Genomic DNA, 18,854 nt, shown 5'->3' on the forward strand with positions numbered 1-18,854 from the left:
TTGCAGGATAGGGCAGATATGAGTGTGGTGAAGAAGATCTGCTTTGCAAATGTGAGTGCACTCTTGAAAGTGAGAACTACCTCTCTATACCTGTTAAAGTCCTCCTGTGAGTGTTTTTTCTTCCAGAGGTGTTCTGCAACCCGCAAGGTACGTCTCAGTTTTTTTAGTCAGGCCAGTGTGCCAGGCATGCATATTGATTGGTCAGGCTCTGAATTTTGTGAAGGGGGGCACAAAGTCAAGGACTGAGGTAATGGTGGTATTACAGAAGGCAGCAGTGGCAACTGCGTCCCGGAGTGAGGATATGTCAACGACTAATATGTAATTTATTTATTATTTATTTATTATGCTTACTTATATAGTGTCATCATATTCCGCAGCGCTTTACAGACATTGACCGTCACTGTCCCATATAGGGCTCACAATCTACATTCCCTATCAGTGTGCCTTTGGTGTACTGCCTTGTGATCATGCTTACAGCACCTTATATAGTATATATGACATCAGCATATGTCATATTGGCTGAGAGACTGTCAGCTGATGTCAGGTAGTACCTTCAGTCACCCACCACCTGCACTGGGTCTACATGGGTGATTGAGAAGGATCCCGGATGAGCCCCCTGAACTTATGGAGCAGGCAAGGTATACTAAGGTCTCTGGGGCATAATTATAGTGATAATAGCTAGAGAGTGATAGAAGCACACTTGGAGATGTTCATTGTATTTGTACTTATGTATACATTATGTGTATTTCACTGTACAGGGCCATACTGGTGAGTTTTTGTGCAATTGTGCTATGTTGTTTATAAGTTATGGCTAACGATCTATTATCTTAATTTATCATTTCACATAAAACTAATAAATGTGTAAAGAAAACTTATAAATACATTGAAAAAAAACCCCTCAGAGTAGCATCATTACATCAAGGGATTTAGTGTTTCTTAGGCAACAGTTTATTGCTACATTGAATCTGATGTTCTGCCCTTCCTCAGGGTTCTTTCAACGATTGAAGGTTTCATTTGGTTGATTTCAGCTGTTACTTTTTTTCTTATTAATATTTTTGGAGATTATAGTTTCCGAGCCATTAGCCTTTGGGCCGCCCTCTTAATCTCCTTGTTTCTCAGTGTATAAATAAGAGGATTTAATACAGGAGTAATAACTGTGACTAATATGGCTGTTATTCTGTCTTGATCTATGGAGTTCTGTGAGGTTGGACCAAGGTACATACACATTGCTGTACCAATATACAAAGAAACAACAGTAATGTGAGACGTACAAGTGAAAAAGGCCTTACGTCTTTCCTGATGACACCGAATATTCAGAAGATGCCTACCAATGTACATATAAGATGCAAGGATCAATGAAAATGTACTGCCAGCTACAATACCTAAGTTGCCCAATGCTAAAAGCTCACTAGACTTGGTATCTGCACAGGCAAGCTTCATAACAGGTTTTACATCACAGTAGAAAAGTGTAACTTGCCTCCTGTTACAATAAGGCAACCGGAATGTGATAATTGTTTGCACTATGGCGTGTACAAAGCCAAGAAGCCAACAGCTGGAAGCCAACTGGATGCACAATGTTCTTCCCATAAGGACATGATATCGTAGAGGGTTACATATAGCAACATATCTATCGTAAGACATTGCAGTCAAAATAAAAGCCTCGGTGCCCCCCAAAAAGTGGGTGAAGTGGAGTTGTGCTACACAACCAAAGAAAGATATCGTCTTGTCACCTATAAGTAAGCCAGATAGCATCTTGGGTACAGCGGTGGTTGAGGAGAAGATGTCCAAAAATGAAAGATTAGCCAAGAAGAAATACATTGGCTGGTAAAGAGACTGGACAATAACAATGAGAAGAACAATGGTGAGATTTCCTGATAAGATGAATAGATAAAACACGAGAAATATCACGAAGAAGAAGACCTGAAGATTTGGATCATCAGTGATACCCAAAAGGATGAAACCTTCTATAGATGTCATGTTCTCTATTTTCTCCGGCATGCCTCTCATAATGACCGAGAGGTCACCAGAGCTCCTTTATTACCCAAGAAGAAACACATTGGTTTATAAAGAGACCGATCAGTAACAATGAGATTTCCTGTTAAGACGAAGATATAAAATATGAGAAATGTCACAAAGAGAAAGTTCCAAAGCTTTGGTTCATCAGTGATACCCAAAAGGTTGAAACTCTCTATTGATGTCAAATTGTCTATTATAATTTTCACATGATTTAAAGATCACCTAAGAACCTTAAGTGGCAAAGCAAGCTCTAGAAATATCGAATCTCAGACACCGGGAAGATACAACGTGGAAAAATTATAGGACTTTAAATACATTTTTGGCGAATCCCCCAATATTAGCCAGGTATGAAAGCCCTTGACGAGACTTACCGTATGTAATATCAGATTGCCTGGTATTATATGATGAGTATGTTGGATATATTGCTTTTATAGTCTTACATTTATGTTCCAGAATTTATATTATCACTTTGTAATACAAAATGATAATGAATACACTCTACGAACTACCAATAAACCTTAAAAGACTGTTTTATAGAACCGAGTAAAAAGCTAACAAATCCAACAAAAATACCAGCGTTCTTGATATCTTGAAAAACTGGAAAATTTTGGTCTTGAAAAATTGATAAATGCTTTGATCCAATAAATTGCAAGATGGTTGTAGCAGTGGAAGTGTGGGCTGTGGCTTATATTATATAGAGACTATAGAGTACTCTACACATTAGATTTGTATCAGAAAATCGCCTGATTTTGAGAAGTTCAGTCAAGCATCTAAAATGTATGGCCATCAGCTGTTCCCCCACATCTTGCAAAAGACATAGTAGCACTGTAATTAATATTAAATATGAATTAAAAAAAAAAACATACTTTCCTCTATCCCTGGCTCTTTCATATACTCCGTGCTTGGGGCTTGCTCCTGCTCAATATCTTGTTGCACATGACCATTAATGCCAGTCAGCAGCCTAAAGAAAGGACCCAGGATGTCTCTCACATACATCACCTGTGACGTCCTGGTTCCTTTCCTTAGGCCACCACATGGGGTGAGCACTACTGTACGGTACTGTAGATCAAAATGAGCAAAGCCAAGTGTAAAAATTTGTATTGGACAAACCCCCATTGATTTTGAAGAGTTTGAGCATGTAAGGTGTTTAGGTCCTCCAGAATATTTCTCACATCTCATGAAATATATACTAAAATTCAGAGGGTTGATTTTACTTGCCTAGTCCTTTTTGCCTGGGGAAGATAAGCTACTTACCGGGGAATCCATCAGTGAATTTCTTCCTTACTACATATTGCATTCACTAACTGAGCACAAAAACAATATACGAGTATATGTGGCAACAGGTTTCCTACCAATGACTAATAAAACTAGTCACAATATTTATTATTAATAATAATCCAAAAAGTTTGCACATTCATTATTTGTACATTTCTTTAACCCCTTCCCGACATGCGCCGTAATAGTATGGCGCATGTCGGGTCTGTAACTATGGCGACCGCCCGGGAGCCGGGCGGCCGCCATAAACGCCGGGTGTCTACTGCTTTAAGCAGTAGACAACCGGCTCTCATGCCTCCGATTGGTCCCCGGACCGATTGGAGGCATTAACCCCTCCGGCGCTGCTGTCAAAGGCGCCAGAGGCGCCATTTTCCCGGCGGCGCATGGGCGCCGCCATTTTGGCCGGGATCGCCGGCTCCTGGAGCATGCTCCAGGGCTGACGTCCCGTTGCCATGACAGCCGGGAGCCTTGTACAGGCTCCCAGGCTTGTCTGCAAATCCTCTCTTTTGCAGGCTGGTCTATACAGCCTGCAAAAGAAAGGATGCTTTTTTGCAATGCATTGCTATGCATTAACATTGTAATGCATTGCATTAGTGATCAGACCCCCTAGGGTTCAACACCCCTAGGGGGTCTAATAAATGCAAAAAAAAAAAAAAAAAAAGTTAAAAAAAATTATAAAAACTATAAAAAGAATTAAAAGTTCAAATCACCCCCCTTTCCCTAGAACACATATAAAAGTAGTTAAAAACTGTGAAACATATACATGTTAGGTATCCCCGCGTCCGAAATCGCCCGCTCTACAAATCTATAAAAATATTTTTCCTGTTCGGTAAACGCCGTAGCGGGAAAAATAGTCGAAAGTGCCAAACCGCCGTTTTTTCACTGTTTTGATTCTGATAAAAATTTGAATAAAAAGTGATCAAAGCAATAACATTTCCCAAAAATGGTAGAACTAAAAAGTACACCCGGCCCCGCAAAAAAAGACGCCCTATGCATCCCCGGACACTTACGTATAAAAAAGTTACGGCCATCGGAATATGGCAACTTTTAGAAAAAAAATTTTTTTAACACAGTTTTGGAATTTTTTTTAGGGGTCAAAATGTAAATAAAACCATATAAATTTGGTATCCCTGGAACCGTACCGAAACACAGAATATAGGCGACCCCATTCTGAATTTTTTTCCTGCTTCCCAGTACATTATATAGAATAATTAATGGCAGCATCATGAAGAAAAATTTGTCCCGCAAAAATTAAGACCTCATATGGCTCTGGGAGCGGAGAAAAGTTTAGAAGGAGGGGAGTCAAAAATGAAAAACGAAAATCAAAAAATTCCATCGGCGGGAAGGGGTTAAAAACAAAAAAAATCTATTCTATCATATGGAAAGCTAACTGGGTTTTTTCCAGGATTTTCATATTGATGGTCTTTCCAGTCAACTGTTCCCAACAACCAAAAATGGAGAAAAATACAATGAGCATGCTTGTAGGTGGAATGCAGGCAGAGGTCAAAGATGGCAGCAGACAAGAAGATGCCACCGACAAACAAGCCAGGTCAACACCAAACAGAAGAGGAACACACACCTTTTTAGAAACAGGAAGAAACAAGGAACAAGCCATAAGAAGGCTACTACACTTGGCCAAATTTTTGGCCTTGGAGGTGATTACCTTCCATTGAACCTTTAAAAAATAAGGAGGTGGTCATAGATTTTAATCCATGGTCAAAGTAATGTAATGTTGTAGTCAAGAAAAAAGTCCTTAGCCATCCAGAGAGGTGAGTGGGTCAATTGTGTCATTGAGTTAAAAATAATATTGTGTTCAGAATTTATGGGTAGGGATTTATATAAATGAAGGCTTGGATGTAAAAAAAAAAAAAAAAGTAAAAAAAATCACAGCTGATAAGTGATAAGCACAGAGACCTCCGTTATCGCAGGTTTTGTAGAAAAGTGAAAAGAATTTCTCTCTCTATTATTTGGGGAGATTATGTATTTGTGTAAGTATATAAATGGCCCATACAAAGATTGTGGTAATGGTGGAGGATGGTAGATGCAATATTTAACTCTCTTAAAACCCTGTTAAAAAATTCATCCTATTACTGAATGTAAATGTCAGCTAAGGGGTTTTAAAAGGAAGGCATTATTGAATAATAATAATTAAAATTAAAAAAAAAACATATATACTTACCAGGAAAAATTAGGAAGAGCTCAAAGAAAATATTGTCCACAGTACATGCGCATATACAGTGTTTGGGACTTTGCTTCGGCATAAAGACTGGTTCTTTTCGCATCCACAAATTTATGTTACATGTTGGACACACAAAGGAATTACACAGTACCCTAAAGGACCAACTAAGGAATTACACAGTACCCCTAGAGGACCAACTAAGGAATTGCACAGTAGCCCTAAAGGATCAACAGGTCCCATAATAGCTAATATTTTGTGGGTTCTCTAGATAATTTGTATACAGGTTCTCCATTAACATATTTTCTGAGTATGTTGAGTATTAAACTTTTATCACATTGACCTACTATAAAATAGGTACTGTATCGTATATGATACTAGTAGTATAGAAGTGAGTAAACTGTTAATGGGTGATAGATTTCTAGCAATTTTGGGCTGTTAAAGTGGTAAGATGGTATAACATATGTAAGAAATCCTATTATAAATTCTTGCAGTTGTTGTCACTCTACATGCAGTAGATCGATGGTTTTTACCATGTGGTACAGACTGAAGCTCATTCAGCACAGGCACATGTCAGTTGTATTCTAGGGCCTCCATAACAGTATAAAACATATACGACACAACAATACATGGAGGTATAGTGCAGGGAGCAAGACAAGTAGGGTCCCAATTAAAGATTATTAGAGATGAGCGAGTAGTATTTGTGCTACAAGAAAATGGCCGCTTTGACTGTAAGCGGCCATTTTCTTGTAGCACGGGCATGCGCAGTCGGCTCTGCCCAGGCCCAATGCCTGGCAGAGTGAATTCAGAGCCGGAAGACGCCGCGGGGACGCTGCACGGAGAAGACTTCTTGGAGAATCCAGCCCGACCCTCACTCATGGACTTGGTAAGTTCTATTCAATTCGAGTAGTCGAATATTGAGGGGCTACTCGAAACGAATATTGAATCTCGAATATTTCACTACTCGCTCATCTCTAAAGATTATGCATTGAGACCCAGGAACTCCCAGTTATGCCTATATATGTAGCAATTGTCAGACAAACTGTCCCTGCACAAAATGAGCCTTCACCTCACACTTCGGGACACTATAGAGCTTTGCATGGGATTTGCCTGGCATAGCCTGTGCACGGTTTGGCGGATTCTGCCAGGGATAGTCTATAAAAAGGAGGACTCCTAGATGACTTCCTAGATTATAAAATTTTTGGAATCTTTGGAATCTTCAATGCCTCTTATTAACGTCAGTAACCTCAGTTACAGCATACAGTTATAGTATTGATTTCTCTCATTCAATCTCACATTACCCTTACACAGTGGTTACATATGTATTAGATACTGTATATAAGTAATGGTGTTAAAGGAAGCAATATTCCAACCACATCTTACTGTGACACATGGTGCCCACACAGTTCCCAACAGCTTGTCACAAAGTAAAAAGTCTTGGATTAATATAAAATTATGTGGATACAATATAAGATGTTATACGGCTAGACTACAGCTGTGTAATAGAATTTTTGTCCAGGTGACAGGTGTTGAGAGTCAAATTATGTGTATTGGGTATAGTATATTCAGAGTCACATCTGCCATGAGGTAATAGGAGCATTTCACCTCAGGCAGCAGATCACAGAGTTTCTAAGGGTATAGAGCCAGGAAGAGGGTTAAAAGCAAACAGTGTTCTGGCACACAAGATGTGTGCATCTTCCATTCTCCTCACTGGTCTGAAAGGTACAATATAGTAGGAGTCATGGTTCTAGGAGTAGAATAGAAGTTGCACACATTCTGTCAGGTCCTGGGCATTGTATTAGGGATCTGTAAGTACAATATAATTATACAGATCTGAGCAGACTGAACAGTTTGTGGGGAGAGGACTATCACCTGAGGGTGGCATTATTAGGCCATTATTACCATAATAATGCTCCCCAGGTAATAGCATCACTTATATGGGGAACACTATTACTTTAATAGATCAGGGCATGAGGGGAATCCCGGACGAGCCCCCATGAACTGTTGGAGGAGACATCGTACCACAACTGAAGTCTATGACTGTCAATGATAGTGATAATAGAATAAATGCACATATAGAGATTTCACAAAAGTACTGAGGGTTGAATCCTTAGTCTTATTTTATTTATGCTAATGAGTACATTAGGTCAGATCCTTTAAATCAGAAAAGCATTTACTTATATCAAGACCATTCTACAATGGATTTACTATAATTATAGCTAAGATATGGATAAATATCTTATGCGAACATTTTGTGCTCCTTTTATCAGTCTCTTTATCAATGATGTATCTGAACAGCCCCATATTTAAAAATGTACGCAACATTATAAGTAAAGATGGTGGATTCAATTCAAATATTCTAAAAGTTTGAGGTTTGCCCTGAACCTGAAACTTTGGGGGTGGGGATTTCGTCACCCATGAACTGAAATTAAAATTTTTATACACTGGGGTCAATTCAGACTCCAAGGCAGGTATAAATTTTGACATCTTCCCTAGGTCGCCACCTATTATACTCTGGAGTCTAAAGAGACCCCAGAATGTATTAATTTCAATTCTGCTTTTACCAAAATTTATTCCACCCGAAACAAATCTTTGGGCTGAACAATCCAAACCTGAAACGAAACAGGAGTGTAGAAATTTTATTTTCTTCTAATTAACATTGTCTATTCCTTAAGTAATGTAAACAGACAAAAACATGGTACTAGGATATTTTGTGGCCAACAGTAGGTTAAAGTACAACTACTAAAGTCAAAATAAGCACTATGCTCGCCACACTACATGTAATCCAAATAGGAGCAATTGGAATAATAGAACTAATAAAACATAACCTTTAATAAGTCGGTTAAAATACTAAGATAGCATGAATACATAGAAATACCCACATAAGACAATAAGTCCAACTCAATCACCACATATCTGGACACGGCGGTCCCAAAATGAAATTAAACCAATTGGTGACTCACCTCTTTGTAGTGGATGACCTGGAACTACTTTAAAAACAATCCAGGGAAGAAGTCTCCGTCCTGATGAAAGTGTTTGAGACAATAAAGAAAAGAAAAATGTCCCTAGACTATAAGACAGGGAGGGAGCTGTATACCCCTAAGCCTAACACGGGGTCACCTCCCTAAATGGCCAGTGCCCCGACCGGAACCTTGCCCTGGTATTAGGATGTCCCTATACACGCCCTCCTGGACAGAGATTTGAAAAAATGTGCTATAAAGAGTTAATTACAACTAAAGATGACATACCCAACATGCATGTTTCGTGGTGCATAAGTGGCAGTAACACACACACTCATCAGGGGTAAATAACAAGGTTGCTAATAAACCGCACACATAAACATATGGGCATATGTATATATTAGCCCATCAGGGGAACAGACAGTCACTAAGGCTAGTGACTCAGTCACATTCATACCACACTAATAACAAGTGGTTAGATAGGCAGGACAGTGAAACTAAAGTTCAGTCCTCAGAACACTACGGAGTGCCGAACAGTGTACGTCCAAACCCTTCCCCTCGGGAGAGACGCGCCAAATGCGGGCATTTAAAGGAAACAGAAATGCGCATGCGCGGCAAGTAAAACAGTCGCGCATGCCCAGATTTCACTGCCTTCGTACTCTAAATCGGGCGCATGCGCATTACATTGTCTGAGCGCCGCATATCCCGATCATAGAAACGAAGCCAAACTCAGGTAAATTTTGGCATCTAGGACAGCCTCAATGTTCTAACAGCTGGCCAAACATGAAAACAGGCTCATACAACTGACCCATATCAATAAGGGGCAGAAAATATGCCTGAGCGCAAAAAGGGACAATCCCCTATGCATAAAAAGTACAAAAACGCACCATCCGTATTGTTACTAACCAGACAGTACCAATTTCAAAGGAATATTTAAACTGGTTAAAAGATTCAGGAACAGCTACAAGATAGCATACCAAGTGGTCGAATTACTACACATATAGTGCCAAATATTATATGAATGAAGCAAAGCTGAGTTGTTCATTAAGACCCCTAGGGTGTGTGGTCTGTAACCTAAAGATCCACTTTGTCTCTGTCTGTGTGACCAATCTATCCCAGTCGCCTTTGCGTGCTGGAAATTTAACGACATCAATGCCCGTGAATCTTAAACCGGTGAAATTTCCTGCATGCACGTCACGGATGTGTCGCGCAATAGGGGTATCTCGTGAATGTCGTATATCACCTAAGTGTTCACCTACACGTCTACGAAATTCCCTGATAGTTTTGCCAATGTACTCAAGGCCACATTGACAGATGGCCCTATAGATCACACCTTTAGTACGGCAATTGATAAAATGTTGGATAGTGTACTTTGCTCCTGTAACCTGACTCGTAAACTGTTTGCCACAGGCGATATATGGGCAAGCCACACACCCACTACACCTGTAGCAACCTTTTGTCTTGACTGGTAGCCAACTCTGGGGTGCTGATTGACCCACAAAGTGACTACTAACAACACGATCCCTAATGTTACGCCCTCTCCGATATGTGATCTGTGGTCTAGATCCTACCACTGGAGCGATGTCAGGATCCATCAACAGGATCCCCCAGTGCTTGTTAATAATATCTCTCACTGGCCCGGAGGCTCCATCAAATGTGGCTATGAGCCTTATCAGGCCCTCATCAGGGTTTTTTTGCTTCGGAATAAGGAGCTGAGTATGATCACTTTTGAGTGCAAATTGATAAGCTTTCCGTAAAACGGAATCAGGGTATCCCCTGGCCAAGAATCTAATACGGAGATCATCCGTTTGGGTCTTGAAATCCTGGATGGAAGTACAATTACGTCGCAGCCGTAAAAATTGGCCCTTGGGGATCCCCCTCTTCAGAGACGACGGGTGGTGACTATCCCACCTCAATAAAGAATTGGTGGCTGTAGTTTTACGAAAAATTGTAGTATTTATGTCACCACCCGACGCTCTGAAGATCCTCACATCCAAAAAGGGTAAACTAACGGGATCAATTTCAAAAGTAAACCGCAGGCCAATGTGGTTGTCATTCAAGGACCCAACAAAAGTTTCAAAATCACTTCTGGATCCTTCCCACACGACGAAAATATCGTCGATATAACGAGCCCACACGTGAACCCGCCCCAACCAGTCGCCCTCCCCCTCACCCGGACCCAGCGAATGCTCCCACCAGCCCAGGAACAAATTAGCGTACGATGGCGCACAAGGACTGCCCATCGCACAGCCCCTGAGCTGGTGGAAGATCCGCTGGTCAAAGATGAAAAAATTCCGGGTGAGGGAAAACTCGAGCAACCTCAGGACGAATTCCGTGTGGGCCCAACAGTACCAACAGTAGGTTATCATAAATGAGTAAGGGACAGAAATCTATATTAGAAAGTCTAACACAATCCATAAACATTAGATGTGCATCAGATGGATTCACTGTTTTATGTCTGATGTGCATGAGGGTTCCTCCTGCCGTTCTCCTAATGGTAAATCTGTTTGTTCTTGGTGACGGTGATGGTGTTCTTGGATATTTTGTGGCCAACAGTAGGTGATTATAAATGAGTAAGGTACAGAAATCTATATTAGAAAGTCTAACACAATCCATAAACATTAGATGTGTATTGGGTGAACACACTGTTATGACTTAAGTGTATGAGGGTTCCTCCTGATTTTCTCCTAATGGCAAATCTACACTCACCGGCCACTTTATTAGGTACACCTGTCCAACTGCTCGTTAACACTTAATTTCTAATCAGCCAATCACATGGCGGCAACTCAGTGCATTTAGGCATGTAGACATGGTCAAGACAATCTCCTGCAGTTCAAACCGAGCATCAGTATGGGGAAGAAAGGTGATTTGAGTGCCTTTGAACGTGGCATGGTTGTTGGTGCCAGAAGGGCTGGTCTGAGTATTTCAGAAACTGCTGATCTACTGGGATTTTCACGCACAACCATCTCTAGGGTTTACAGAGAATGGTCCGAAAAAGAAAAAACATCCAGTGAGCGGCAGTTCTGTGGGCGGAAATGCGTTGTTGATGCCAGAGGTCAGAGGAGAATGGCCAGACTGGTTCGAGCTGATAGAAAGGCAACAGTGACTCAAATAGCCACCCATTACAACCAAGGTAGCCAGAAGAGCATCTCTGAACGCACAGTACGTCCAACTTTGAGGCAGATGGGCTACAGCAGCAGAAGACCACACCGGGTGCCACTCCTTTCAGCTAAGAACAGGAAACTGAGGCTACAATTTGCACAAGCTCATCGAAATTGGACAATTGAAGATTGGAAAAACGTTGCCTGGTCTGATGAGTCTCGATTTCTGCTGCGACATTCGGATGGTAGGGTCAGAATTTGGCGTCAACAACATGAAAGCATGGATCCATCCTGCCTTGTATCAACGGTTCAGGCTGGTGGTGGTGGTGTCATGGTGTGGGGAATATTTTCTTGGCACTCTTTGGGCCCCTTGGTACCAATTGAGCATTGTTGCAACGCCAAAGCCTATCTGAGTATTGTTGCTGACCATGTCCATCCCTTTATGACCACAATGTACCCAACATCTGATGGCTACTTTCAGCAGGATAATGCACCATGTCATAAAGCTGGAATCATCTCAGACTGGTTTCTTGAACATGACAATGAGTTCACTGTACTCCAATGGCCTCCACAGTCACCAGATCTCAATCCAATAGAGCATCTTTGGGATGTGGTGGAACGGGAGATTCGCATCATGGATGTGCAGCCGACAAATCTGCGGCAACTGTGTGATGCCATCATGTCAATATGGACCAAAATCTCTGAGGAATGCTTCCAGCACCTTGTTGTATCTATGCCACGAAGAATTGAGGCAGTTCTGAAGGCAAAAGGGGGTCCAACCCGTTACTAGCATGGTGTACCTAATAAAGTGGCCGGTGAGTGTATTTGCTCTTGCCAGAAGGTTCTGTTATTGACTATCTCCCCAGAAAAATAAAAAAAAAAAATATCCCATTGCTTCTGGCCTTAACCAATAAGGGAAACCTTATAGGCTGCCCGCAGGGACAAAGACTGTTCAATAAGTACCAGTTCCCACTAAGACCATTCCTTGGCCTTGTAGGGAATGGATACCGAATGCAATAGGAACATGTCGGTCTTGCATGATGTACTTTAAGGTCAAATGCATGGAAGATTTCGGCTTACTCCAGAGTAGATAGAATGCTTCAATAGCTGTAAAAAGCATATAAGTGAAAAACTCATAAATGAAGTAGAAAACACAACGGGATAGATTCATTAAAGAGGATCTGTCACCAAGTACAAGTTACTAAAGTATATATATCGTTTCTCACTGTGCCCCCGAGCAATGGCCCATGGAAGATATAGCTCTGATTCTCCAAGTGGGGCTTTTCTCAGAGAAAATAAAAAGATTTCTGCCCACTTGGAATGGGTGGATGAATTTTTGAAAGAAAAACACCAAACTGTTCAGAGAAACAGCAAAAATCAAATTATATATATTATGTAGCATTTTATACTTGGTGACGGGTAAAGAAACAAAGAACAGCACCGAGCTGCATATGGTGAAATACCGTTGGAACAATTGGAGGGTGAGTGTAAAAGCTCCTCACCTTTAGTGGTTGAAATTACAACCATTCAATGTGCCTGTGGACCATTTCATAGGGGGGGTCCTACCCCAAGTAGTACAGCTGCAGGATCCGTGCCACCCTTGGTGTCAGTAAACGTCAAAAGAGGACCGGAGAAAACAGAGATGATCACCGCGCTTCAGTCCAACGTAAACAACAAGTATTCTTTATTGATATCGAAAGAAACACTTGGTGACGGGTCTTCTACAAAGAATCAATGCTATTTTTTTACAAAAAAATAAAAAATAACCGGTGGTTTGTGACTTTTTTATGATGTGACTTTTTTGGTATAAAAGACGTCAGAAGTTTATGCCAACAATATGTCGGTATAAGGATTCCCTGAAAATGCATAGGCCATGTGCCTCGTAATGAATTTAACAAATCCTCTGCTATTACAGGGGTTATCAAGATTGTGTACAATACGATGGTCACGATGAATTCCCCGCCGAAGTGCATCAATTGTTTCAGAAGGGTCATTGCTTTTCTTAGGCAATAATTTATCATTATATTGAATCTGTTGTTCTGTCCTTCTTCAGGGTCATTTCAATATCTACCATACAAAGTATTGAAGTTTAGCTCTGGTTCATTTCAACTCCTCATGTGTTTTATTGTGAATAATTTTGGAAACTGATTTTTTTTTTAACCCTTTGAACCCAATACCCTTTGAACCGCCCTCTTTATCTCCTTGTTTCTCAGTGTGTAAATAAGAGGATTTAATACAGGAGTTATAATTGTGACTAATATGGCAGTTATTCTGTCTTGATCTAATGAGACCTGTGTGTTTGGACCCAGGTACATACACATTGATGATACAAAATACAAAAACACAACAGTGATATGAGACGTGCAAGTGAAAAAAGCCTTCTGTCTTTCCTGGCCACAGCGAATGTTAAGAAGATGTCTTCCAATGAACATATAAGATACAATGATCAATAAAAACGTACCGCCAGCTGCAACAACTAAGTTTCCAAACACTATCATCTCGCTAACCGTGGTATCTGCACAGGCAAGCTTCATAACAGGTTTTACATCACAGTAGAAATGTGCAATTTCCTTCCTGTTACAATATGGCAACCTGAACGTTCCAAATGTTTGCACTATGGCATGTACAAAGCCAAGAAGCCAACAGCTGGAAGCCAAATGGATGCAAGATGTTCTTCCCATAAGAGCATGATATCTCAGAGGGTTACAAATGGCAACATATCTATCGTAAGACATGGCAGCTAGAAGAAAGGCCTCAGTACCGGCTAAAAAATGGAAAATGTGGAGTTGTGTTATACAGCCCAAGAAAGATATGCTCTTGTAACCTATCAGTAAGCCAGATAGCATCTTGGGAACAGTGGTGGTTGAGTAGAAGATGTCCAGAAATGAAAGATTAGCCAAGAAGAAATACATTGGTTTGTGAAGAAACCGGACAATAGTAATGAGAAGAAAAATGCCAAGATTTCCTGATAAGATGAAGAGATAAAAGACAAGAAATATCACAAAGAGGAAGATCTGAAGATCTGGTTCATCAGTGATACCCAAGAAGATGAAACCCTCTAAAGCTGTCACATTGCCCATTTCTTCATGCCTCGCAGAATGAATTCTGATCACCAAAGCAATCTCCAGTAATATGGCATCTCAGACACTGGGAAGATACAACGTGGCGAAAATATTCATGTATTACACTTGTGAGGGGGTTGTTATGGAATACTCTCTTGTTATCCCGTTATTAATAACCTTGGAGACGTCTACTGTATGTAATATCAGATATCCAGAAACTTGAGAACCTGTGAAGAGGAATATAGTGTCTTTATAATTGTACATTTATGTTCCAGAATTTTACCATAATAATGATAATGAATATAATCTATATAATGCCAATAAACCTTAACAATCTATATAAGGGAACCGAGTGCAAAGCTCAAATAAAAATATCAACATTCTTGATAACTCAAAAAATGGAGGATTTTGGTCTTGAAAAATTTGATCCAATGGAGGGCTGTGGCTTATACAGTATAGTGTACTGGTCATTTACAGTACAATACTTTAGAACAGAATGTGTAGAGTCCATACACCTTAGACTTGTACCACCTGATTTCGAGGAGTCTAGCCAAGCATCTATGGTGTATGGTTTCTCCAGAGTCTCCAACACATATCACCAAAGACACACTTAGGCTAGGGCAGTGCCCGATCCCCTTCTTGTGGTGGATATAAGCCACTTCCAGAAGGGTCTTGCGATGACTTTATCTATGTTATATACTACATAGTATGGCTGAGTATGAAGACTGCATGGAGATGTCTATCAGTAGGTGTCAAGCTTATTCTCTCCATCTGCTATGACTCTCTCACTCTCGTGTAAGCGTGCTAGTCTTTTACTAGTAAGTATCTGACTATTAGCATATGTTCAGAAGAAATGGAACTTGATGCGGTCTTCCATCTCAAATTCCTTTCCACATTTCCCCCCTCTAGCTGCCATGGCTTTGACATTCCACAGTGGCTTTCACTCATTAACTAGCCCCAGATAAATGGGCCACTCAGTGGAGTGGCTTGTGCCAAAGATTCTGTGGCTTAACCAGCTGAGGAATCCGTAGAAAAGATTATTTTTTCTGTATCCTGCTTCCTTGAAAGCAATGTCAGGAATCCACCTCAAAATCAGCACCATATTCTGCCGTGTGAACATACCCTAATTCAAAGTTTTCAGGAGTAATATATTAGCTCTATTGTGGTCCCAGGCCTGAAGCTCAGCACTTTTCTCTCTCTCTCTTCTATGTCTGTAACATCTGCTCTGCAACGTCTACTTGGTCTAACTTTTACTGGTGGCAAAATGTTTTTTATTATCAGAAGTCATGAGGACCCAGTGTAAAACTCATGGCACCTGCTGGCAGAAGCTCAAGTTCTGTAGCGGTTGCACAGTAATATCCAATATTAGGTATTTATAGGAATTTATAGGTGATTCTTTCCATTGGACTCAACATACATCCAGTGTCTCCTCCAAGACCTTTGGACCTCACCTCACTTAGTAATGTGTCTTTCCCATTTTTATTACAAGCAGTACACATAATAAAATGCATAAAATTAAAGTTGTGATGATCAGCTAGTAACTTATTGGCCCGTAGTCCCAAAAAATATAGGGGCAAATGTGAGTGCAAAGACAAGATGGTGCACAGCATGTCATAGTAACACATAACATGTCATAGTTATATATAGCAATATGAAGGATTTAGTGAAAATCACCTTAGCAGAGAGGTCCTTTAGAGTAGAGTTCTTACGTTTGGTACATTTCATATAATTGAATGCAAATATAAGCTGAAGGTCTTCTAGAGATAAAAACAGTACTTGGTACATTGGAGTTATAAATAATAATGTCTGTACGTACCAGAAAATAAAAAACAAGAGATCAATGAAAATATTGTTCACACACAAACTATATTTTGTCTTCACATTGGAACAAGCGCTGGGACTCCTTACACCTGAAATTTATACTACATTACAGACACACAAAGGAATTATACACTACCCTAAAGGACCAGCTAAGGAATGACTCAGTACTCTAGAGGACCTACAGGTCCCAATACAATTAATGTTTAGTGGGTTCTCTAGATATTTTGTATCCATGTTGTTTTAACAGTAACACAATGTTTAATATTTCAATGTCCTACTAAACAATAGCCAAAATATATTTTATTAGTAGATATACCAATTATTCCCATTGAGTGAACAGTTGTGATGTAACAACAGCTGATATACAGTCCTCAGCACTGTGACAGTAACATTATGTCGCTGAACGTGGCCGGCATTGCGCTCTACTACAGACCAGACCCACGTGGAGCCACAACCCAAATGCTGCCCCCTGCAGGTCACCTGCACTCTTTTATCAGTGAAGAAAATACATATGTCATACTCACACTGTGGTTTTCTCTTTACTGCACATATGTTGTAATGTGGCAGGTCTTCAACAACATTGACACAGTGTGGTGGTAGAGTAACCTCCATGATCATACACTTCCACTGGGGATGTCTTCCAGTATTCTTATTTAACAAGTGTATGCTTGAGGTAAGTTGGTTTACTGAGTCAGGTGATATCTTGATAGGTGTGTCCATAAGGTACAGTTCTTGCCCGTTTACTCTTTACACTGTACACTGCTGACTTTAGGAGCAACTCATCCAGCTGTTACTTACAGAAGTATTCTGATGACTCTGTAATAGTAGGCCTCATCACTGACATAGATGACAGGGGGTACAGAGTCTTAAACCTGGACTTTGTGGAATGGTGTCAGTGGAGCCACCTCAGAATGAATGCTGGGAAGACCAAGGAGATGATGGTGGACTTTAGTGAGCACAGGAATGCCCCAAATCCAGTGGACATCCAGGGGGCAGGCATTGAGATAGTCAAGATAGTCAAGTATCTGGGTGTGCTCCTCAATAATAAGCTGGACTGGGCTGATCACCTGGAGGCGCTTCTCAGAAAGGGTCACAGCAGGCTCTACCTGCTCAGGAGGCTGAGGGCCTGTGGAGTCCAGGAGGCATTTCTACTATTGTATTATCCATGCTGCCCATAACACACTGAATTTCACTGTGGTGGGACTATTAAAGGATTATCTTATCTTATCTCTCCTCCCCAAGGTTTCTAACTCACCTGGTCTCCATTCAAGTGGAGACTATTGCAGCCCTCAAATGAGAGAAAGTAGACCTTGAACCTAGCAATAAAGCTACAGCCCTGATACAGGGAAGAACTGCTGTCACCCCCCATAAATAAAAGAAATGGGTGAGAGAGGCTGAAATTTCCAGAACCTCCCAGTCAGGATCCACTCACCTCCAGATATCTGAGATGCCAGGACTTCATTTACTTCACCCGCAATAGTCATAATAGGAGAGGTAGAGACTATATATTATTGGAGTGGAGTAAACGCACCATACTACCACCGCAATTCTGGGCATCTCTCATTGCAAGTCTGTGATCAGCCACCACAGAGGAACTCCATTATTACTACTACACCAATCCAGAAGCTACATGTGTTACTACTGAACACAGTAAAGTTACATCTTGGTTCTACTGCATTGCTGCTTCCTGTATCATTCCTGCAGTTATCATCATGGACCTCTGAGCAAAGCCACACAGCTCAGGGTAAGGTAGGCCCTTCTTCAAATCATTGTGCTTTGGGGAAAATTACCACCACCATCAGGTACTTCACAAACCCCCTTAGTTCTATTCCCGTCTAGAAGGTGGGCTGGAGGAGTCTAGTGGTCCTTGGCCTACTCCTGACATCACATCTACAACTACTACTCCCATCCTTCAGTTTCCTCCATTGGGTTGCGGCAGCCTTACTAGATGTATTTCCCTACTAGCTGTCCTCCAGTAGTGAAGTTTGGGAAAAGCCTTTAAATATTGTCCCATCTCCCACCCTGTGGGTCTCCCCACAGATACATATATAAATATATACTCAGACAGGGAATAATAAATTTATACAGGAACTTAGCTAGCAAAGACTCAGCGCCATAGCATACTTTTGACTTGGGTCTCCCCGTGGCATAGCGCCTCCTTTCCTGGCCACCACACCATGTAACACCCCATTTGAAGAGGACCTTTCATGTCCTCGGGCACATGCGGTTTTATATACCACTAGAATGGAACAACAAAAACTGAATTTAGCGCACTGCCAGCTTTCCCGTTATGTGCCCTGGGGCTGGTGATATCGGTGCCGTTACTGATTTCTGCCCACTGTCAGAAGGGCGTTCCTGACAGTCTAGCCGGACTGTGAGGAGCAACCCCCCGGAAAATACTCATCCATAGCCCTGTACTGTCAGAAGTAGGTTACAGTAAAAA

At 41.0% G+C, this 18,854-nt stretch overlaps 1 protein-coding gene across 1 annotated transcript; it reads right to left on the reverse strand.

The window, feature by feature from the left end:
- Positions 1 to 13,352: 13,352 nt before the first annotated feature.
- LOC142213334 (olfactory receptor 10G4-like) lies at positions 13,353 to 17,895 on the reverse strand. The gene is made up of 4 exons (XM_075281648.1): positions 17,844 to 17,895; positions 14,715 to 14,817; positions 13,706 to 14,633; positions 13,353 to 13,529 (listed from the first exon to the last, which is right to left on the reverse strand). Exons 1-4 carry the CDS (start codon positions 17,893 to 17,895, stop codon positions 13,353 to 13,355), a joined length of 1,260 nt encoding a protein of 419 aa, XP_075137749.1.
- Between the last annotated feature and the right edge of the window lie 959 nt (positions 17,896 to 18,854).

The sequence above is a fragment of the Leptodactylus fuscus genome, chromosome 7, assembly GCF_031893055.1.
Source record: "Leptodactylus fuscus isolate aLepFus1 chromosome 7, aLepFus1.hap2, whole genome shotgun sequence".
NCBI lineage: Eukaryota > Metazoa > Chordata > Amphibia > Anura > Leptodactylidae > Leptodactylus > Leptodactylus fuscus.